General features: G+C 56.4%; 3 protein-coding genes across 6 annotated transcripts in view; 2 read left to right on the top strand and 1 right to left on the bottom strand.

Moving 5' to 3' along the window:
• NSD3 (nuclear receptor binding SET domain protein 3) overlaps positions 1 to 5,949 on the top strand; it is a 39,245-nt gene extending 33,296 nt beyond the window's left edge. For all 3 annotated transcript variants that reach the window (XM_064400302.1, XM_064400301.1, XM_064400300.1), the window contains one exon: positions 452 to 5,949. In XM_064400302.1, the coding sequence (XP_064256372.1) occupies positions 452 to 693 (242 nt within the window). In that variant the 3' untranslated portion in view covers positions 694 to 5,949. The remainder of the gene's footprint in view (positions 1 to 451) is intronic.
• On the top strand, positions 1,107 to 10,007 carry PLPP5 (phospholipid phosphatase 5). 2 transcript variants are annotated; one of them, XM_064400312.1, is made up of 7 exons: positions 1,107 to 1,246; positions 6,263 to 6,371; positions 7,808 to 7,898; positions 7,998 to 8,061; positions 8,368 to 8,492; positions 8,853 to 9,023; positions 9,404 to 10,007. In XM_064400312.1, the coding sequence occupies exons 2-7, from the start codon at positions 6,267 to 6,269 to the stop codon at positions 9,571 to 9,573; spliced, it is 726 nt and encodes a 241-aa protein (XP_064256382.1). In that variant the 5' UTR covers positions 1,107 to 1,246; positions 6,263 to 6,266; the 3' UTR covers positions 9,574 to 10,007. The 2 variants fall into 2 exon arrangements, with proteins under 2 accessions (XP_064256382.1, XP_064256381.1); XM_064400311.1 differs by lacking the exon at positions 1,107 to 1,246 and adding an exon at positions 6,042 to 6,178.
• Positions 10,008 to 10,496: 489 nt separating this feature from the next.
• Positions 10,497 to 20,422, bottom strand: DDHD2 (DDHD domain containing 2). Its single transcript, XM_064400305.1, has 17 exons — positions 20,041 to 20,422; positions 18,733 to 18,923; positions 18,095 to 18,184; positions 17,697 to 17,817; positions 16,763 to 16,852; positions 15,568 to 15,703; positions 14,834 to 15,042; positions 14,434 to 14,504; positions 14,195 to 14,314; positions 13,922 to 14,017; positions 13,713 to 13,835; positions 13,469 to 13,624; positions 13,287 to 13,389; positions 13,037 to 13,201; positions 12,540 to 12,702; positions 12,167 to 12,278; positions 10,497 to 11,913 (listed from the first exon to the last, which is right to left on the bottom strand). The coding sequence occupies exons 1-16, from the start codon at positions 20,222 to 20,224 to the stop codon at positions 12,188 to 12,190; spliced, it is 2,109 nt and encodes a 702-aa protein (XP_064256375.1). The 5' UTR covers positions 20,225 to 20,422; the 3' UTR covers positions 10,497 to 11,913; positions 12,167 to 12,187.
• Between the last annotated feature and the right edge of the window lie 1,682 nt (positions 20,423 to 22,104).

Genomic DNA, 22,104 nt, shown 5'->3' on the forward strand with positions numbered 1-22,104 from the left:
ACAGTGTTGGAGATTAAATGCAGCATTCATGTACATAAAATGCATAAAATAAGTGTTCACTTACATTAAATGCAGTATTCATTTGCACTAAGTGCACCAAATTTGCTTTTGCAATACCACTCACTTTTAGCAGTACATCAGGTGACTGTTCCTAAATGGAACTGGTGGGCAGAGGCTTTGTCATACTTTTTAATGTTGTTCTTATTCCTCTTCTTGAATCAAACTTCCTCTTATTTTGATTGAAACAAGAACGTGATCTTTTTGCCTAAAAAATGCAAAATAGAGCTGTGTTCAGTCAGATTCTTGTACATGAGAAACAGAAGTAGTGGCTGATTTTTCTGAACTTGGATTGCTCAGATGAATGCAAACAAACACGGAGTGAGGCTTAAAGGCCAGTGCCGTCTCCAAAGTGCACTAATTCCAGTTCCTCTCTCTCTCCTCCCATCCTCAGGAAAGTGGGAATGTCCGTGGCATCAGTGTGACATCTGTAGCAATCCTGCCGTGTCCTTCTGTGAGTTTTGCCCCCACTCCTTCTGCAAGGATCACGAGAAGGGAGCGCTGGTGCCGTCGGCGCTGGACGGCCGCCTCTGCTGCTCCGCACACGACCCCAAATCTCCTGTGGCACCCGAGTACTGGAGCAAGATCAAGTGCAAATTGGAAGCACAGAACGCTGTGGAAGAGGCAAAGGAGTGAATTTGGTTAAAAACAAACACGGGAGGGGAGAAGAGGGGGCAGCAGGCGATGAACTCAGAGTTTGCAGTGCCACACTCGGCTTTGTCCTCGGAGCCGCCGCGTGTGAGCTGGAGTGGGACCATTGACCTGAGCGAGAAGGACCAGGCAGTGGTGTTTGCTTTTTATTGTTTGGTCTTTCTTTTACCCTTGAATGTGCTACAGCAGCTCTTACTGTTGGAAACCAGGAGCGTCTTGGCCTTTGAAGAAAACCGTAAACCTTTTGACAGTGAAAAGAATATTCTGTTTAAAATAATGTTGAGTGTAGAAAGCAAAGCATAGCCACATATTTATTTATTTAATTTTGAAAGGGTGTTGAAGATCTGGCTTTGATCAGTCATCATGTCTTTAAAAACAAAACAGCGAAGCCAACGTAACTTTTGTGTCTAGTTTATGGAAAGAGCAAAGCCTGTCCCCTCTGTAACACTGAGATGCCAAACAGACAGGTGTGGGTGTCAGACCAGGTGACTCTGAAATGCCTCTGTTCCAGTACTTATTGTTAAAGGCATTGGAGAAGGTAGGTTGTCTCTCATGTTTACTTATGAATATTATTGTGAAGCTTTTCCTGTGAGAAATCAGGTGTGTGACTTCTGGGAAGTGCTGATAACACAAGGTCTGACAGTGGGGAAGAAGTGGTGGTGCCTCGCTCCAGAGCTGTCTTGGGTGTTTGCAGACATGCAAAAATTCAGAGTTTAATTGCACAGTGGTCATTTCTTTATCCCACCTCTTTTGGAAACCCCTCCCAGGCAGGAGAGGCTCCCAGCCCCAGTCAGAGCTGAAGGCAGTCCTGCCAGTGGCTTCCTCATGTGGTTTGGTGGCAGTCACTGAGTGATTCTTCAGTCCTGCCTTCTCAGGCTCCCCTTGGCTTCAGGGAGACTTGGGCACGTGGGGGACCTGACCCATGTGCGTGTTGGTTTCGATGGAGTGATAATATTTTTTTTTGTTCAGAGAGATCTTCTAACTTTAATCTTCATTGTTAATGGAGCTGAGGAACATCTCAGCACTTCCTCAATGAACAGGGTATTTTGTGTCTGGGTAAGGGGCCACATCCCAGCAGCCAGCTGAGCCTCAGGAGATGGTTCTGTCTTGGATTTCCTCTGTTAATCAGAGAGACAGACTCCTTCAGTGAGGCTTTCAAAGTGGCTTATGTTGCCTCTTGCTCCAGAATTTTTTTTAGAAAACCTATATTCCTCCATTTTTTTGTGCAAGGAGCCACAGGGCACTGGTGTCCCCAGGCTGGAGCTAGTTTTGGTGACTCTTCCCCCCAGCCCACGATCTCACCAAGCACTGTCCCCCCCTGCCCTGGTGCAGTGAGTGCTTCTGACTTGTGTGCTGATAACAGCTACTCCCTGCCAGCCTTTGCTCGTGGGTACTGAAAATAATCAAGTGTTGCTGGCATCTGGCTGAACTGAGCCTTGGAATTAAGAACCTTGTCTCTGGAAAACTCCTCACACACACCCGTGGGAACACAGAGACTTCTGAGATCACAAAGAAGTCTGTGTGGAATTTAGAACATGTCTTGCCTCTGCCTGGTGTCCTTCTCAGCCTCAAACTGATGTGCAGGGGGAGTTTTTGTGTGCAATGGTAGAGTGATGGATACACTACAGTCCCTGAGCAGCTGCTGTGCCTGGACTTGGCCCAGAGCACCTGCCCTCACCTCCCTTGGGGTGCCAGACCCCACAGGTGGCTGGGGCACTCCTGGGCCAGCAGCTCTTGGGATCCCTAAAGCACTTCCTGCTCTGGGCCGTGCTCCAGTGAGGGTCCAACACTAACCCTGCTGGAAAGCAGTGCTGGATTTTTGGTATTTTTAAAGGAAAAAAAGGTACAAAAAGGATTTTATTTTTCTTAACGTTTTGTGTGGGAAATATCTCTTTTTAAGCTCTTATTGAGGATGTTTAACCTTCTCAGAAATTCCAAACACAGCTCTTGCTATCATGTCTGTAGGGCCTGAGGTGTTCACTTTATATTCTTTATTAGGCTTGATAATGTTCAGTGATTTTCTCTGAAGTCAGAGCATTCTGATACTGCAGCTATCAGCTGATATATTTTATATATATGTATGTATGTATATATATATATATATCAGATATGTTGCTGATATCGTGCTGCTGTGTGAGTGCCCCGACCTGCTCCATGCATTCCGTGTCCAAGGTGACCTGCTGAGCAGAGGGACGTGCTGTGGCAGCACCAGGACACCTTGGGGACATTGGGGACAGACTGCCAGTGGCCACCCTGGCTGTGCCACAGTGCTGTGCCAGCACACAGGGAGGGCACAGAAGGCTTTAAACTTCTCAAATGCTGTGATGGAGGCTGCTGCTCATCCTGTGCCACTCGATGTCTTGGTTCACTCTGTGCTCAGACTTCTTAGAGATGCTTTTTTTCCACCAAAAAGTGATTCCTAGCAGCCAGCAGCTGGGCTTGGACTCAGAAGGGAAAGCAGGAGAGGTTGTTCAGTTTGTGAACCAAGCTCTGAACTGAAGAGAAGGTGAGTCTTTCAAAAAGCTTTAACATTGTTAGATGAGAAAAGGCCAGTTCAGAGGGTCTTGGTGACTGCAGGGGCTGTTCTGAGTGCCAGCTCAGATGCTAAAATGTACATTTTAACCATGTCTTTGTAAGCTGAGTAATTAACCAGAGTGTAGTTGCTTAGAGCAGCTCCTTTGTAAGGAAAAGATTGCACAGCTGTTCTGATGGATTGGCTTCAGCAGAGTGGGAGGCAGCTGCTGAATTAATTTGTGTGGGCTCCAAAATAAGGAATCTTGGATAGTTGGGTCATTTCATGCTGAGACCTTGGGGAAATCCACAGAACTGGTGATTTTGGTGGAGGACTGCAGTGTGCTGTCCCAGCACATTGTTGTTCCTTCATGGGAACACACCGACATGTTTTTTGTGTTAAATTTTTGGGGTGGCCCCACACTTCAGGTGCCCTCCTGCCTCCAGCTGTGGCACCTGCCCAGAGAAGAGGGTTTGTGGTTTACTGGAGCTTCTCTGCAGCTGCACCTGGGCACAGTACAGGCATCCTGCAGCCCATGGCCAGATGAAGCAAGAATTCCACAATTCTGTGATTCCAGTGGTGCAGAGGCTGGTTCCAACATTCCTGAACACGTGGTGCAAGCATTAGCTGTTGTAGCTGTCAGATTATTGTATAGACTTGTCCTGTCCATGGACTGGTGAAGGCGTTTGCAGCTCAGGAAGGAAATTTCGTGGGCAAATCACCTTCTCTGGTCACCACATGGTCTTGGAGAATCAGTTCAAATGGAGTAATAGGGCTGGAATGTGGATTTTTGGCCTTTCTTCTAAAAAAACCCTTCTTTTATCTTAATTTCAGGATAGAATGGGAAAGACACAATTACTAGACATAATTATCAATGAGCATAAAATCTGTATATATTGAAACTTTACAGAATTATGTGGGTGGGGAGGGGGGAGGGTGGGATGGGGGTGTCCGACGCTGGTACGGAAAAGTCACTTTAACATGGAAACCTCTGCCTCATTGAATTCAGGGTTTAATGTACTTGAAGCTCTGCGGTTCCTTTTACAGCTTTTTTTTAATTTATACATGATTTTTTTTGTATACTGCATTGAAAATGTCCTTGACTTCCCCCAAGTTCCTTCCTGCTCCCTGCTGGATCCACGGCGAACGGGAGGGTTTGGGGGCAGCTGGCTCGGAGCTGTGTGCTCCCCAGGCGACCTTGGAGCAATGCTGTCCCCCCCTGCTTCCCATTCCCATCAGCTTTCCCCACCATTTCTCTTTGTGTAGCAAAAAACATTTGCACTTACGATACACTCCTACACGTTGGATGTATTCCCAGTGTTGTTCTGAGGGAAAAAAAAGAAGAGAAAAAGGCAAAACAGGAAGAAAAGAAAGGTTGTTTCCTGTGATACTGTATTTCTGAGTGAGCAGCTCAGGTCTGTGTTCCCCTGGGAGGGGTCCTGCTGCTCCAGAGCGGGAGGTAGGGAGCTGGAACTGTGCTTTGTGTAGGGGATTTCTGTGATTAATGTGAATAAAAAAGGGAAAACATGTATGAATTTGCCAAAGCCATTTACCACTCCCTGTGCCCTGGGGCTGTGCCCTCGCTGTGCCACCACCAGCTCCAGGGGCAGGCAGCTGCCTGGGGTCCCTCTGGGGATCCCAGCTGTGTGCAGGGTCCCTCTGGAGATCCCAGCTGTGTGTGGGGTCCCTCTGGAGATCCCAGCTGTGTGCGGGGCCCCTCTGGAGATCCCAGCTGTGTGTGGGGTCCCTCTGGAGATCCCAGCTGCCTGGGGTCCCCGGGAGCCCCCCACCTTGCAGTTCTCTCTCACTTTTGGGTCATAACCAGACTGGACGAACCCCTACGCTCCCCGTTCCAGGTGGATCTGTATCTCATTCTGGTGTCACTTTTCCTTTTCCACCAAGCCAGCGGCGCTGCCACAGCCCCTGGGGTGACCCTGTCCCATCTGAGCCAGGGCTTGGGGGTTGCATTCGGGGTGCTGTGAGGACCCCAGCCCGTCTGTCTCCAGTGATGTTGCACAACACAGATCCCCGCGGATCCCTCTCCATCCCCACGTGCTCTGTAAGATGGACCTTTGTAGAGTCGTTATTTCTGTAGACTTTGTTTATCTGTAACAAACTTTGTAGATTCTGTGAAATGTTATTTTAAGGAAATCACTCGAGTCTTTAATAGCAAAGCGTCGGTATTCAGCGGAGTTGGTATGGAAGAGATTTTGGACGCAGATCAGCCCTGGCACTACCGAGGAGTGTCTGATTCCACGGGGCATTACTGTATCATGACTTGATGTTGCCGCATAGACTTTGAGATATCCAATATTTTGGGGGGTTTGTGTTGGCCTCTGTCCTCTTGCATAGTGTGAAGCCTGTAAAGCTGGTTCCCTGTACATAGATAGCTCCTGTCCTCTAGGTAGAGCGTATCGAGACTTGCCTGTAATATTTTAGCTTCTTACTGACTGTGTGTGATGGTAGAACATATAATTTTTGTACATTCTATTTACTGAGATGTTGCCTTTTTTTTATTTTATTTTACAAATACTCTGGAATTCAGATGTGGGGTTTTTTGGGTTTTGGTTTGTTTTTCTGGTTTGTTTTCCCTTTTTTTTTTTTTTTTTTCCTTTTTCCCTTTTGCTTTTCCGTGAGGATTCCTTTGGAAAGGTTTTTAACGACATTCCACTGATCTGAAATTTTTGCTTGAGGTTGACTTCAATAAATCGTTCTGAATGTTCCAATGATGAGATGACTCAGTTCCGTCTCGGGGCGGGGCGGGGCGGGGTGGGAGGATAACGGGACTCCCGGCTGCGGTCCCTCCTCCGTGCCGAGCCGTGCCGTGCCGTGCCGAGCCGAGCCGAGCCGAGCCGAGCCCGCCCCGCCCCGGCGGCTCCGCGGGCGAGCAGTGGCCATGCGGCGAGCGGAGCTGGCTGCCGAGGCAGCGCTGCGGGCTCTGCTCCTCGCCACCTTCGGGTGGGTGCGGGACCCCCGCCCTGCCCTGCCCCTGTCCCTGTCCCTGCCCTGTCCCTGCCTCATTCCCTCGTCTCGTTCTTCCAGGATCATGGAGTTCCTGCCGCCCTTCCAGCGCGTGCTGCAGCCCGAGGAGATGTGGCTCTACAAAAAGCCCTACGTCGAAGCGGACCACGTCCCCACCGTCTTCATGTTTGTAAGTGCAGCGGGTTCCTCACGTGGTTTTGGGTCGGAAGGGAGCTGAAAAGATCATTCCGTCCCTGCCTCCCTCCCACCAGACCATAAACAATCTGTGAATAGTTCCGGGGATGGGGCATCCACAGCTTCCCTGTACCAGTGCTTCCTGCGTTGACTTCGGTTTGTTCTCGAATTACCAGCTCTCCTTTCAGAGCAAAGCTGCTGGCCAAAGGCTTGTGCTGCAATACCTGCAGCTCCTAGTGCGCGCAGCAGAAAGTGCAGGGTCTGGTATCCATGTGGATAAATAGCTGCGGGGAGGGGCTGCGAGGATGGAGCCGAGCTCTGCTCAGTGGGGCGAGAGAGGCTCAGGCTGGAACATTTCCACCTGAGCAGGAGGAAGAGCTTTGCTGTGTGGGTGACTGAGCAGTGACACAGGCTGTCCAGACAGTGGGAGTTTCCTTACCTGGGAATACTCATAATCCATCTGGACACAGCTCTGAGGACCCTGAGCAGAGGGTTGGACTTGATGGTCCCCAGTGGTCCCTTTCTACCCATCCTGTGAGATTAGTACCAGCCAGGCTGTGATTTTTGTCATATTTTGAGGCTTTACCATGCATTGCCTTTGGGATTTGAAGTTCATAAAACTAATGAGGACTTTGCACTGTTGTCCATAATCCATTCCACGTCTAACTTGCCGGGTGTGTGGAAGATAGCACAGCTCCCACTATCAGGGAATGTTTTCCTTGCGAGCTGCTATTTTTAGCAGGGATTTATTGTCATTTTATTGTCAAATGTTTTCCCAACGGCTCTAGGCTTGCTTAGAAGAGTTTGACTAAGTCTGTGTTGGAGTTCCAGGAGAGAGCAGTGTGTCAGAGGGATTGGCACCCTCTGTCACAGGTGTGAGGTGAAGGGCTGTGGCTCTGAGTTGGCAACTGGCAGGTGGGATTTCCTGCCAGAGGTGGCCACTAAACATTTAGGAACAAAACCTCGGGACAGCACTGGGAACAGGCAGTGTGAGCAGAGGCCGTGGGAGCCTGGCAGGGGTGAGGATGTCCCGGGGTGAGTCCCCAGGGCTGAGATGGGGATGATGATAACTGCTGCTCTGAATCAGCACTGCCGAGGTTTTGCTGACAGCGCGCGGGTGCTGCTGACAGAGCGCTAATGCTGGGGCTGGCAGGGAGGGGAGAGCTGAGGTGCTGTGCCTGGGGACACCCCCAGCAGCAGCCAGAGCAGCACTCTGCCAGAAGAGCTGTCTGAGAACCAAAGGACGTGCTGGGCTGATCAGGGCCTGCTGCAAATCCAGCTGGGAGGGATTGTTCTGATGGAACTGCAGCCATTGCAGAGGACAGATTGCTGCTTGGCTTTGGGGAAGGGAAGTGTGCTCAGAGCTTTCTGTGTTCTGGTGAGGACTTAAACCTGTTCACTGCCACCTAAAATTCTCCCTGTGTCGTGCAGTTCATCGCATTTCTGTCTCCCTTGTTGCTCATCCTGCTGGCGAGGCTGTTCATGGGCGCTGACCACGAGGACACGAGGGAAGCCTGCCTTGGTGAGCTCCTCCTGCTCCAGGGAAAGGCAGCTTGGGCCCTGAGCGTGCTGCACTCCCAGGTGGGGACGATGCTGATGTGACCCTTGTGCTCTCTCTCAGCTGCCAGCCTTGCTCTTGCCCTGAACGGGGTTTTCACCAACGCCCTGAAGCTCGTTGTGGGGAGGTGAGCACTGGCTGCTTCCCAGCTGCGCCGCGGGGGAGGCAGGTCTGCGACACCCAGGGCCAGGAGCTGAACTTGCACACGCTCAGCCTGGAAAGAATGTGGTTTTTTTCCTAGCTGCAAAGACAATTCAGCCATAGAAAAAACACTGGGGAGCTGCTGTCTCAGGCCATCACTCAGACGGGCTCACTTAGGCCCAGGCTGGGGAGGATGGCGCTGGCACGGGCAGCTCCCTGCTGCTCCCTGCTGCCCTGGGGGTGCTGGGGGTGCCCACGCAGGAGGGCCCTGAGCTCCACTTCCCTGTGCCAGGCCACGGCCCGACTTCTTGCAGCGCTGCTTCCCGGACGGCCGAGCCAACGCCGAGCTGCTGTGCACGGGGGACGCCCGCAGGGTGACCGAGGGCCGCAAGAGCTTCCCCAGCGGGCACGCCTCCTGTGAGTGCCACCCCCCTCTGCTGCAGCCCTGCCCAGCGAGCTCTGGGGAGCAGGAGCCCTGGGGAGGGCACATTGGATCTGCTTTCCTGCACCCCACAGCTTTGGCTGCGTTGGGAGGGGTTCGGGTTTCGCTCTGCAAAGCAATGGGGTGGGAAATGTGGTCCAAAGCTGTCTGCAACCCAGAAGGAGGGATGTGTGCCAGGTAGCAGCTTCTAGGATCCATCAGTCGCAGCTGGTACTTCCCTTGGCTCACAGGGGCGGGCAGACACCTCTCACAGCCCTTCCTGCAGCAGCAGAGGGTCAGGGTCTGGCAGCAAACCTGGAGCTGTTCTGAGCTGACACTGTCCTGTTCTCTTCCAGTTGCCTTTGCTGGTCTTGCCTTCTCCGCCTTCTACCTGGCAGGGAAGCTGCACAGCTTCGTTCCAGGCCGGGGGGGCCGGGCCCTGCGCTTCTGTGCCTTCCTCCTCCCCCTCTTCCTCGCCACCCTCATCGGCGTGTCCCGCACCTGCGACTACAAGCACCACTGGGAAGGTGGGTGAGCATCTGCTGGTGCAGCTGGACAGGGTGCCCTGGGCAGGGCACTCCAGCCACGGCGGGCTGTGGTGCCACAGAAGTGTTCAGAGCCCCAAACAGCAACTTGGGTTTTTTTTTTTACTCCAGCCACGGCGGGCTGTGGTGCCACAGAAGTGTTCAGAGCCCCAAACAGCAACTTGGGTTTTTTTTTTTTGACTCCTCCAGTGGCAATTTTGCTGCCACCTGCAGGGAACTCGTGCCTTCCTCTGTGGTTTTGAAATACAAACCAAGCTTGGGTTTACAGGTTATGGATCTAGCAGAAAAGCTGCTGCTGAGGAATTGATCACGAGGCTTGGGAGGGTGAAGGGCCATTAACTTTGCTCTGCTCTCACCCACAGATGTGCTGGCTGGCTCAGTGATGGGCTTGGTGCTCGCCTACCTGTGCTACAGGCAGTACTACCCTCCCCTGACAGACACCACGTGCCACAAACCATCCCTGGCCAAGCCCAAAGCGCTGCCAGCACACGAGGAGAAGCCTCCAGCCCCCGGCTTCCACATGAACATTTAGTGCCAGGCTCTGTCCTGCCTCTCCTGGGTGCCAGGGCAGGGGGAGGCTGCTCAGGAGGAGTGAGGATGAGCCCCTGGGCAGGTGTTCCCTGCCAAGCTGGTGAGTTTCCTGCCCTGGCCCTTGTGTTGCTTCATTTCATTGAATTTTGTAGGCCACCCCTCTTCAGGCCCACTGTGGAGCAAGGGAGGCACTCGGGGTGCCAACCTGCACAAAGACAGTTGGGGTGTGAAGGTCCTGAACACAAACTGGGGAAATGTGACAGCCCAGTGTGTCCAGTGTGGTGGCAGTTCTTGTGGCCAGTCCAGGAAGCACCATTGGCCACCTCCCTGCAGTCCAGCCGAGCTGTCCCAGCCCTTCTCCTGGGAAATGAAGTGCAGGACCTGCCAACTTGGAGCTTTTCTAATTTCCCAAATAAAGGAGTTTAATTTTTGTAATGAGCTGTGGTACTAAAACTTTATTTCAAGGTATGAGTTGTTGCTTCACAAGCCATTTCCTCTGGTGTCTGCAGGGGTTTCTGATGGGTGCTTTCCTTGCAGCTTAAGTAGTTTCAAGGAGATGACAGCAGGAAATGAAATGGTGTCTGGGAGCATCCCTGCACCTGTGTGACAGCATCCTGCACAGGAGCTCGTTCCCCTGCCCATGGTTTGTCTCAGTGCTGCTGAGATCCAGGGCCTGCAGCCTGGCAGCAGCTCTGGCAGCAGCTGTTTGTCACTGGTCCCTTCAGAGGAAGGTTTCAAGGTGAGGCTGCAGCAGAGCAAGGCAGGTGAGTCAGTAATGGAACACCACCCCAGCAGCTGCAGTTTGCATCCTCTAGAACTCTGCAGCTTCAACAGAATTACAGAAACAGCTTCACTTTCCCCAAAAACTGCACATGTGAGTTTTTTCCAGCCCCTCCCTCTCCCCCCAGACATGCACACACCACAGTCATCTACTTATTTATTTTGGCTTTTTACTGGAAAAGACATTAAATAACATTTAAAATGTATTTAACTTCTTTTTTTTTTAAACAAAGTGCATAACTTAAAATGCTGATCATTAGTGTCCCATGTTAAGACTGTCCCTTTTCCTACTCCCATGAGACCTTAGCCAGCAGTGGGTCAGGTGCTGACCAAGCAGCTTGGCTGTTCCTGCAGTCAGGTAAAGAACAGCTCCTGTTCCTTGGGAGGGGAGGAGGGATGGAGGCTGCAAACAAAACCCTTCCAATAGTGCAAATAACAGACAATGGAGGAAAAACAAACCAACAGCTTGTGGGGGGGGGGAAAAAGGCTCCTTACCCCATGCAGGGCGAAAGTCAGCAGGAGGGAAAGTGGTTTGGCTCTTCCAAAGGCTGCACAGCAACACCTCCCACAGCACTGGAGCCCCAGCCCAGGGCTTTGGTGCCCAGGGAAGGCTCACAGAGGCTCCCCAGCCTTGCCCCCTCAGAAAAGAGCTTCAAGGCAGTGCAGACTGAGCTGCCCACAGAGCTGGTGTCATTCTGCAGTGGCCAGACCCTGCTGGGTCTGGGCTCCACCTTTGCTGGCTGTGTTTTGTACATTTAAAGCTAAAGCAGGACGGGAGCGTGGCAGGCAGAGCTCTGTGCTCACCTGCCAGCCCCGGGGGACAGCAGCACTGCTCCGTGTCCCTGCAGGGCTCAGAGGGCTCACCCTGGCAGCTGCAGCTGAGGGGAAGCTTTCCTGGAGCAGGAACAGCTGGGTCAGGGCTGTGGGGACACCCTGGGTGTGCAGGGTGGGCTGCTTGGGGTGCTGAGCTGTGCCCAGCAGGGAGGAGCACGAGCATGCCACTGTCACGGGGTGCTTCACAGGCCTGGCTGCAGTGCAGGGCTGCACACATGCAGCAGCAGTGCAGGGATGAGGTGCTGCACAGCCCCTGTGGCTCCGCTGCAGCCTGAGCCCTGGGCTTCACCTCCTGGGCTCGCAGTGCTGCTGGGGGTTTGTGTCAGCAGCCAGCAATCTCCCTGGCTCCGAGGCTGCTGCAGCTCTTCCCACGCTGTGTTTAAGGCTTTTTCTCCTCAGGGTCCTGGGCTGTGAGTGGAGCCATGCGTGGGCTCGGGTGCTGAGCCTGGACAGCTCTTCTGCTGCTCTGGGGACTCACAGGGTGCAGGTTTAAAAGCACACGTTGCCACAGGGAGTCGCTGTACAGGTGGTGTGTGTGGGTTTGAGCAGAAGTGGTTTTCCTTGAGAGTTTTTCCCCCTCTCCCTACCCAAAATGGAGGAAAATCCATCCTTATCTCCAGGCAGCAGCAAGTACTTGGGAAGCAGCATGCAGGACACGGCAGCAGAGGAGAGAGGAAGGCAGAGAAGAGATCTGGACTTTCCTGGTGAGTGCTCTCTGGGGTTGAACCTGAGAAAGCAGAAGGAGAACACAGGAATAGCTGCAGTCAGAACCCAGCCCCCTGGGCCCTCCCTGCTCCTCTCCTCATGTCTGATTGTGCTCATGTGCAGGAAGAGGAAAAAGCCAAAGGTGCTGACAGGCCAAAGAAGAAAGCTGACACAAGTTCCCTGCCTTAGATAATGGATTTACTCCCCCAAACCAACTAGATCTCCTCTGAGGTGTCCTGGGCAATCCAGAAGGGGTTTAGGCAGAGGTGACTTACAGCCAGAACAGCACAGGAGGGTCACTGGCTTCCTGGTAAAGGCTGATCCAGTGTGATGCCTTGGGTCTGGTAGATCTCCTTCAGAACCAGCAGAACAGTGTCCTCTGACTCCCTGCAGGGGAGGAAAGGGAATCAGAAGGGAGTGCTTGCCTGCCCTCTGTGATGGCTGGGGTAGATGCAGTGCTCTGCAATGCAGGCAGCACGAGGAGAACCACAAGTCTCCTTCCTCTGTCCATGCCCACCCTCTGTGTCACAGACAGATCTTGCTCCCTTGACCAGCTGAGCCTTTTCTCACTACACTGGCTCTGAAACTGATGCCATTCTGCTCCACCACACACAAACCTGAAGCCCTGAGCATTACACAGACACTCACCAGTAGCAGAGGTGGCCCTGGAGTGCAAACAAGTACTCGTTGAAGCTCTCAATTGGCTTCTCCTGCAGCACGTAGTCGATGCGGTTCCCCCCGTTCAGCCTCCCCACGTTGATGGGGGGGGTCTCCTCCTTCACTGCTGCCAGGGGCTCCTCTGGCTTTGTCTCTGCAGGAAGGAGGAGAAGCATGGTTCAACCACAGGGCACCAGCAGCCATGGCAATACAACAGCAGAGCTGTGCCCTCCCCTCACCCCTCACACAGGGGAGAGGCAGCTGAAGTGCAAGGGACACCCAGAGGAGGGGGGTGGGCTTAAAATGTGGTGTGGTGAGACTCCCCCGGCCCAGAAAACCCCTTCACCAGGGGAAGGCCACAGCATTCAGGGAGATCCAGGCGCCTGCACAGCCCAGAGGTGCCCTTTACTGGGCACAGGTGCCAGGCAATGTGGCTGTGGGACTCCCAAAGCTGCATCCCTGGCTGCCCCCTGCCCCCCACCACCGACCTGGCTGCTTCTCAGTGCCAGCTTCTGCCTCTGCCTCAGCCTCGGAGCTCCCTGCCTCCAGGGCTGGCACGGGGGCACGGGTGAAGGACTGCCAGGCCACCCTCAGGGAGCCCAGCAGGTTGTTCTTCAGGTCCACGCTCATGCGGGTCAGCCCTTCCTTCAGCTCTGCAAGGCAGGAGGGGGCTGGCTGTGGGGCTGGGGGCTGCAGCAGCAGCCCCGGGCCGGGGGACAGGGGCTGCCTGTGCCATACCCAGGTGCATCCTCTTCCTGCCCTTGTGGTGGGGCAGCAGCATGGGCTCGAACTCCAGCTCCGGGACGATCATGGGCTCGATGCGATACGCCACCGGGTCAAACTGCACACGAGAGGGGGACAGTGGCCAGGGCCCGTGCTCCACGTGCCTCACAAAGAACAGCTCTGGTTCTTATACCTACGGGGTGGAAGATGTTGAAGAAGCCTTTGCAGGTGGGCAGGCTGTAGTTTGGGTCGATGCGCTTCACTCCTCGCACGGTGAGGAACATCCCGATGGGGGAGCCGAAGGCAAAGAAGATGGTGGGCTTGTAGTTCAGCTGGGGGTAGTTTGCCGAGACCTGCGACAGGGGGATGCTCAGTTTGCTCACGAGACAACCCCTGTGCTGTGCACGAGGGTTTTGGGGTGCAGCCAGAGCTGAGCTGTACCTGTCCCAAGCCAACGTCCCGGTACTGGCAGCTCCTGCCGTCCTCGGGGCTGTCCCCGTGCTGGGATGGGGACCTGGGCTCAGCCCCTCGTGCACCGTGCCCAGGAGCTGCTGAGCTCCGGCCCTGCAGCAGCACAAAGGGGTCCTTGTGTCAGAGGATGCCATGGGATGGGGGGTGATGGCATGACACAAGCCATGCAGAAAACAAACCTTCATCTCTGTCTTGGAGCTGATGTGATGGAGTATTTTCATTCTTGGCCCTAAGGGAATTCCCATTTCTTTCAGGTTTTTGTCTGTGCACAAGAACTGGAAAATAAGCAAGGCTGGTGTTAGCCCAGGAGCAGAGGTGTGGTGAGGTGTCTGTTCTATGCTCCTCCTCAGAGATGGTTCATGTGTGACTCAGTACCAGAAGATGTGCACTGCTGGGATGATGGGGAACAAAAGCAGAGCCAGAAGAGCCAGTACAACAGGGGAACTTCTCACCAATGCTTGCTTGTCCATTTTCTCCTTCTCAAAAACATCACAATACTCGGACAGCTCCAGCTTCTTCAGGATTTCTTTCACTTCCTCAGTACCCCCCGTGCTCGAGGTTGTCCTGGACCCCTGTGAACAGATCCAGAAGGGATCATGCTTTCTGCTCACCAGTTTGCTCCTGTGCACGTTGTGTCCTCTGCCCCATCCCCACGCAGCTGCAGGAGGGCAGGGTCAGGGGCCTCCCATACCTGAGCACAGTGCTCATCCTCCTCGGGATCAGCCTTCTGGTTTGTCAGGAGATCAAACAAAATGAGCGACCCTAGAAACCAGGCATGGGCAGAGCATCAGCAGCTGGAGGGGAAGAGCCACCTCCGTCTTGGGATGGAAGAGCTGCACCCTGGACACTTTTACAGGCAGATAATGACAGGACAAGGGACAATGGCTCTAAACTGAGGACAGGCTAGATTAGATAGCAGGGATAATTTACAGTGGTGAAGCACATGCTGCCCAGACAAACTGTGCCTGCCACACCCCTGGAAGATGGGAGAGGGCTCAGAGCAACCTGCTGTGGTGGCAAGGTGTCCCCTGTGAGCCAGAGCAGCTGTGGCTGTGCCCTGCCTGCTCCCTGGCACCGGGGCGAGCCCTCACCCAGGCTGTGCCCCGCGATGGACACCCCGCCCCTGAAGCTCGGGTTCCTCTGCAGGAAGAGCCGGTGCAGGCGGTTCATCTCCGAGGCCACCGTGTCCACGATGGTCTGGCAGTAGGTGGAGCTGTTGTAGAAGAACACGTCCAGGATGGTGTCGTTGATGAAGTGACGCAGGCGGTTGATGCTGGGCAGCGTGATCCGCTCCAGGTCACTGCGGGGAAAGGACACGGGGGGCTGCAGCTGGGGAAGCCACAAACCCCACCTTGCTCAGAGCTCACAGGAGCACTGACACACTCTCCAAGGATGTGTGTTGTAATCCAGACCCTCAGCTGGTGCCCAGACTGAAGGCAAAGCACAGCCTGTGCTCTTACATTGCAAGAATAAAGAGCCTGCCCGTTCTTCCCCAGGAGCCTGGCCTGCTTTCTGCCCTTGCTGGGGCACTGCAGAGCAGTGCTGCAGTGCAGAGCTGAGGCTACTCAGCTCTCAGAGCCTTTAGCAAGGTGTGGATGTCCACGGTCCCTCCCCAGATCCAGGCAAGGCAGAAGCCTCTGCTCTCCATGCTGATCAGAGCAGGTGCCTGCTGTGTGCTGCAGGCTGGGGAGGTGCTCTGGGGGTCCCTGTCTGTCCTCTTCACCCCTACCCTAAAAACTCACAGCTTTTCCATCAGAACAGTGGAGTTTCCAGGGCAGGAGGCTGCCCGTGCCCCTTGCCACCCCCTGGCCTGCTGGACACTTACACGTCCACGCCGGTGGAGTGCAGGGAGCTGTGCCAGTTCACAGGCAGGAACTCCACCCGCCCAACCTGCTGCTGCTCCTGGGCCTTCTTGAAGTGTGCTTGCAGCATGCTGAGGGAGACGTTCCTGAAGTCATTCACTGCAAAACAGGAGAGCTCTCAGGGAGATGCACCAGGCTCTGGGGCCAGCCCGTGGCACCAACACCACTTAATACGATGAAAGATCATTACAGGGAAATCCCACCGGGGTCTTTAAGCTGCTGCTGCTCCCCTAAGTCCCTGAATCTTTAACTACAGATCAGGGGAGGCTCCATGTCCTGCCACGTGTGCTTACTGGATTTTGCTGCCCCATCACAGGGGCAGGGCTTTAATCTGCCAGCCAGGACAAGAAACTTTCAGAAATTTATCAAATTTGCTTCTGTTGTGAAGCAAAACTGACGAGCAGCAGCCACCTAAACCCTTTCAGAAGGCAGATTTGGCGCTCGGTGAACGTTCTGTTCACAATGCCTGCAGAACTGGGTGCAGCCTGCCAGGCTCGGGGTGCTTTGAGGCAGCGTGGGCCAGCCCCAGGGTGAGGTTTCCCTCCCAGGTTTCCCTCCCTGATTCCCCTCCCAGGTTTTCCTCCCAGGCTCCCCTCCCAGGCTCCCCTCCCAGGTTTTCCTCCCAGGCTCCCCTCCCAGGTTTTCCTCCCAGGTTTTCCTCCCAGGTTTCCCTCCCAGGTTTTCCTCCCAGGCTCCCCTCCCAGGTTTTCCTCCCAGGTTTCCCTCCTAGGTTTCCCTCCCAGGTTTTCCTCCCAGGTTTCCCTCCCAGGTTTCCCTCCCAGGCTCCCCTCCCAGGTTTTCCCCCCAGGTTTTCCTCCCAGGTTTCCCTGCCAGGTTTTCCCCCCAGGTTTCCCTGCCAGGCTCCCCTCCCGGGTTTTCCTCCCAGGTTTTCCTCCCTGATTTCCCTCCCAGGTTTCCCTCCCAGGCTCCCCTGCCAGGTTTCCCTGCCAGGTTTCCCTGCCAGGCTCCCCTCCCAGGTTTCCCTGCCAGGCTCCCCTCCCAGGTTTCCCTCCCAGGTTTCCCTGCCAGGTTTTCCCCCCAGGTTTCCCTCCCAGGCTCCCCTCCCAGGTTTTCCTCCCAGGTTTCCCTCCCAGGCTCCCCTCCCAGGCTCCCCTCCCAGGTTTCCCTGCCAGGCTCCCCTCCCAGCTCGGCCCCTACCGCACTGCACGATGCTGCGGAAGCGGATGTCGCAGGCGGGGCCGATGCCGTGCACCACGAACACCAGGTGGTCGATCTGCAGAGGCTCTCCTGAGGAGGGGAGGGCAGCTCAGGGCACGGCTGCTGGGGAGACGGCGCCCAGCAGGGCCCAGAGGTGCTGGGGGCAGCCCCGTGCAGGGCTGGAGCCTGCCACCCTCACTTCGCCTGCGTTTATGCCTCAAGGCTGCTGGGAGTTCTCACATTTTCCCTTAGTCCTGCTCTGGGATGGAACTGGACCAACAGGACAATAGAGGAAGGGGTGGTGGCTTGTCCCACTGCCCCTCACCCCTGCCCATCCATAGGGATGGTTCAGCAGGATCAGGAGGTCTCAGTGCAGCTGCCCCATGCTCAGCCCACTCCGGGAGCTGCATCTCCCAGGCAGGTCCCAGGTGCAGCCAGGGCTTGTTCTCTGCTTCCCACACACCTCAGCCTGCATACGTGCCTTCCTGAGGGCAGGCACCCACGGAAAATGGAGCAACTGCCTGATGTCCTCATGGGGACACGTCCTGAGGGGACAGAGCTGACACTTGGCTGCAGACATGGGGACAGCATGTGCCCCAGAGAGTCACCAGCACGAAGGTAAGTGATAAAGCGCTGTGTCCCCAAGCAGGGAAAGAAACTCCCCTCCTCTACAAATCAAGACCTCAGGGGTCATTTCAGGCACTGCAGAGCTCCCAGCAGCTCTGCCTCTGCACAGGAGCTGGACGATCACCACCCTCCCCTGGATCTGCAGCTCGCTGGGGCTGGGGAGGTTTCTCAAACCATTTGGATCCTTTTGGCACAAAATGTTCTGACGTGCATTTCACTTAAAGCATCGTGGCAGCCTCCTCCAGCCTTTGTGAGTGATCAGGCTGGAAACAGAGCTTTGGGGTGGGAGCAGGGAGCAGCAGCTCACCGTTGGGGATCTCCACAGCGATGTTCTCCACTCCTCTCTTCACGGTGCGGGGCCGGCCTTGCTCCGTGGGGGTGGAGACCCAGTCGTCGGAGCTGGCAACGGGATGGTAGTGAACCATCAGCTTGGGAACAAGAAGAGCCTGTCAGAGAGCCCGGAGCAGGACAGCCACAGCAGCTGCTGGGTGACACGGGCTGGTACCAGACCGTGCTGGGCCCAGCCCTGTGCCCACAGAGGTGCTGGAAAGAAACGTGGAGCTGCTGGCAGGCTCAGCTGCCACTGCCCTCTCCTCTGGCACAGGCAGGTGAGTGGAATGCCTTTGGAACAAACCCACTTGAAGGGAACAGCACAAAGAGGCCCAAAGGGATGTCCTCACTGGTCACCACGGAGACCCCGCTCACCTTTGGGTTGTGCAGGATAATGACTTCTCTGTTGGGGGACTCCAGCTTCTTCTTCCACTCACCCAGGGTCATGGCAATCATGTAAGCTTCCTACAGAAGGGAACACCCACTGTGAGTCAGCTGGAAGCATGCCCATCAACCTCTTGGGACATTCCCCACCCAATTTTCAGAACCTCTTATCAGTACTTTGCAAAAGAAGCAGAGGAATCAGCTGGAGGAGCAGCAGGGTCATCCCAGGATCACCAGGATGCTCAGAGTGTTTAAGAGCTCCCCACTTTGCAGCAGCATCAGACTTCCCCATCCCCTTAGAACTGGTTTTGGTACAGCAGAATGGAGATTGTTGCAAAGATGGGTATTTTTATACATTTGCCTATGTATCTCTGCATTTGCATCATCCCAAAGGAAAGCCTGGCACTTTCAGGCGTGGTGGAAGGATGCAGCGAGGCCAGACGAGGGCAGGGGAAGCGGAGGCCACGGCAGAGCTCACAGTTACATCAATCAGCTGCAGGAATGCCTGCCAAAGCCTCTTTGGAGTTCATGTCCTCAGCCCTGCCACCAGCCTTGTACGGGGTTTGGGACACCAGAGGCAGCGTGTGAGGAGAAGCCGGGATGGAAACCACCAGGAAAGGCGTGTTTACCTCCAGCTCCTCACTGAAGGACTCGGAGTAGGGGATGAACTTGTTGTCCTTGTCCCCCTTGTAGAACCAGGTGCAGCGCCGCACCTCGGCCGCCTCCTCCTCCCAGTACACGGCCACGCGCCGCCGCGCCCGCAGCTGCACGTCGTACCTGCCCCCCGAGGTGGGCACCACCACGCCGTCCTGGTCCTTCCCTGTGGGAACGGGGCCTGCAGTCAGTCCTCTCAGGCCTGCAGTGGCTGGAGCACCCTTGGGCAGCACGGCCCGGCAGGTCAGTGCCACCAGGGCAGGTGCCAACGTGCCCTGGACTCGGGTTCAGAGAGCGCTGCCAGGGCGAGATGCCCCGAGTCAGACTTTCCCCAGAGGCAGAAGGTGAGATGATAAAAACATTGCACTGCGCTGTCCTTCCCTCCAGCTCAGGCACATGGGTATGTGGCCTCTCCCTGCCTGGCCTGGAGGGTAAAAGTGGCACTGAGGCCCTGGGACGTGCATTGTGTAACAGTGAGGGTGCACCAGGGTGTCCTGTCTGTAAGGCGTTCCTCTCCAAAACAGAGACCCCAATACAGACCTCAAACTGTGAATTTTGCTGCCTTTTGGGTCTGCCTGTGGGCTGGGCTGGTGGCACAGCACCCCGTGCCAGGCTGGGCCAGGCAGCACAGCCTCTAATCCGAAACTTCCTGGGCGAGGGAGGACGGGAGGCAATCCTTGGGCAATCGGAGCTCTGCCCGTGGCAGCAGCAGGTGGCACAGATGGTGACATTTGGCACACAGGGGTCTCAAGCTGACCTCCAGTCCTTGCTCCCACAGCAGGCACAGCCCCGTGCTGCGGGGACTCTCCCAGCGGAATTCCTGCCATCCTGGCAGCGTCCTCCCAGCCAGCTCACCGGAGCATGCTTTGCAGTATGATTATATATAATTCACAGCAGCATCACCTGAATGGGGTCAGACCATTTGATGCATCCGCTCGGCTACTGGGAGCCGGCACATGGCCAAAAAAACCCCAATTTAAAACTCCTCGAGGGAAAATCTAGCATCCTAGGTGTAAGCCATAGATGCGCCTAGGGAATTCTTCCCTGGCATCCAAGCACACACACACACCTGATGCTCCCCCGCCAGCCTCAGCAGGCCCATTCCTTGGGGCGACCCCAGAGCGTGGATGGAGGGATGCGGCAGCAGAGGGCGGAGGGAGCCGGGCCCGGCGCTGCCGCGGGCCCCCGCCCGCCTCCCCCGGTGCTGCCCCGGGACCCCCGCCCGCCTCCCCCGGGCACTGCCCCGGGACCCCCGCCCGCCTCCCCGGGCGCTGCCGCCCCACCTGCGCCGTACGCCGCCTCCAGCCGCTCCGAGTCCTGCGCGCTGAAGGGCACCCAGCGCTCCCGCGAGTCCGCCACCCTGCAGTAGAACCAGTGCGGCACCACGGCCTCGTAGCGCCCGCCGGGCTCCGGCTCCGGGGGCTCGGCGCTGGCCGGGGGCGGCCGCGGCGGCTCCAGCGCGGCCATGGGGGGCTGCGGGCGGGCCGGGAGCGCCCGCCGCCACCGGGGGCTCCGCGGGTCGCGCCCTGCGCCGGGGAACCGCGGGGAAGCCGGGGGAGCCCGGCCCGAGCCCGGCGCCGCTGCCCCGGCGGCTGCTGCGGCGGCGCGGCCCGGCCCGGGCGGCAGCGCAGGCTCCGCTGCGGCCCCGCTGCCCGCCCAGCCCGGGGCGGCGCTGCCCGCGGCCCGCCCCCGCCGTCACGGCCGGGGAGGAGCGGGGAGCGCCCGCAGTCCGTGCCCGCAGGCCCGGCTGGGGCTGCTGCCCGCGCCCCTGCCGCTGATCCCCGCCCGCAGCGCCGCGACTCTGGCCGCGATCCCTGCCCGTGCCCTTTGCCTGTCATCCCTGCCTGCGAGCCCTCCCTGGCCCCTGCCCCTGGTCCCTCCCTGTGACCCCTGTCCCTGGTCCCTGCCCCTGTTCCCTCCCTGTGTTCCCTGCCCGTGTTCCCTGCCCCTGGTCCCTGTCCTTGGTCCCTGCCCCTGTTCCCTGCCCCTCATCCCTGCCGCTGTTCCCTCTCTGTGACCCCTGTCCCGTTCCCTGCCCCTGTTCCCTGGTCCCTCTCTGTGACCCCTGTCCCGTTCCCTGCCCCTGGTCCCTGCCCCTCATCCCCGTCCCTGTTCCCTGCCTCTCATCCCTGTCCCCTGTCCCTATTCCCTGCCCCTGGTCCCTTCCCTTGGTCCCTGTCCTTGGTCCCTGCCTCTGTTCCCTGTCCCCTGACCCTGTTCCCTCCCTGTGATCCCTGCCCCCTGTCCCTGTTCCCTCCCTGTGACCCCTGCCCTCGGCAGTGGCCCGGGTGGGGGTGATGGTGGCCCCGAGCTGGATGCAGGGCACTGGGGTGCAGGGAAGCACCCGGCCCCGTGCCAGGCATGAACAAACACTCCAGCATGGGGTGATTGCAGCAGAAAGCACGCGGTGCTGGTTGAATGTTTGTTTTCCAGTCCCTCTGTGACACTTTAGCCTCTGTGGCGATTGAGAAACTCCAGCACCGCTGGAGAAGCAACGGGCAGCCCCCGAGTAAGAGTTTGGTTTCTGTAGAGATGAGCCCAGCGATAAACAGAGACAGACTTTCTAATTTGGGGGTTGTGATGTGGGTGGATGCTGCAAGTGGATGCTGCAAGATGAACCAGTTGCCAGGATCTGCTATCCCAGCTCTCAGCGTGGCACAGCAGGGACTGGTGAGGAAAACAGAAGGGTCAGGAGTGCTCAGCTCCCCAGTTCTGCAGCTGGAGCCCCTGCAGCAGCCGGTGCTGACACAGCTCCTGCCCGTGTCACACCGTCCCCACCGGGATCATCCAGACTGTGACGCGCTCTGGTCCTGCGTGGAGGAGGCAGAGGCAGCAGGTAGGGATGGGTTACAGCAGAGCTTCCTGCAGGCTGAGGTGTGGGACGTGTTCCTGACCCCTGATCCCAGCTCAGCTTTGGGGGAAACACACAAAACCCACCCAGGGGTGCTGGAGTGTCACGGGCAGCCACGCTGTCCCACGGAGCTGTGGGATCCCCACGCCGCGCCATGCTAACCTGCCACTCCAGCCCACTTCTCCGTGTTCTCTCGTGGGCTTTCCTCCAGGGATTTACATAACTCTCCGCCAAGGAGGCAGGACAAGCAATACTGCTCAGGAATATCCTACCTGGATGGGTGCAGCTGATGGGGAACGGGTGGCTTCAGGGGGCAGAACTCCCTGAGTACTGTGAATTATGAATCTCCCAGCACTTGCCAGGCTGGAAGCATGGAACAGCTTGGCCTGGCTGCTCCCTGCATGACACAAAACAAAGCAGCAGCAGAGCCTTTCCCTGTCCCAGGACATCCAGCTGACCACGTGTGGTCATGGACACGTCCAGCGAGCTCCAAAGG

Source organism: Passer domesticus, chromosome 28 (assembly GCF_036417665.1).
Source record: "Passer domesticus isolate bPasDom1 chromosome 28, bPasDom1.hap1, whole genome shotgun sequence".
Lineage (NCBI taxonomy): Eukaryota > Metazoa > Chordata > Aves > Passeriformes > Passeridae > Passer > Passer domesticus.

Coding starts and splice junctions, on each gene's coding strand:
- PLPP5 (XM_064400311.1), top strand. CDS start 6,117: ATGCGGCGAGCGGAGCTGGCTGCCGAGGCAGCGCTGCGGGCTCTGCTC. Junction 7,899..7,997: donor CACGAGGGAAGCCTGCCTTG/GTGAGCTCCTCC, acceptor GCTCTCTCTCAG/CTGCCAGCCTTGCTCTTGCC. Junction 8,062..8,367: donor CTGAAGCTCGTTGTGGGGAG/GTGAGCACTGGC, acceptor TCCCTGTGCCAG/GCCACGGCCCGACTTCTTGC.
- DDHD2 (XM_064400305.1), bottom strand. CDS start 20,224: ATGGCCGCGCTGGAGCCGCCGCGGCCGCCCCCGGCCAGCGCCGAGCCC. Junction 18,924..20,040: donor GGAGGCGGCGTACGGCGCAG/GTGGGGCGGCAG, acceptor CCGTTCCCACAG/GGAAGGACCAGGACGGCGTG. Junction 14,315..14,433: donor AGGATGAGCACTGTGCTCAG/GTATGGGAGGCC, acceptor ATCTGTTCACAG/GGGTCCAGGACAACCTCGAG.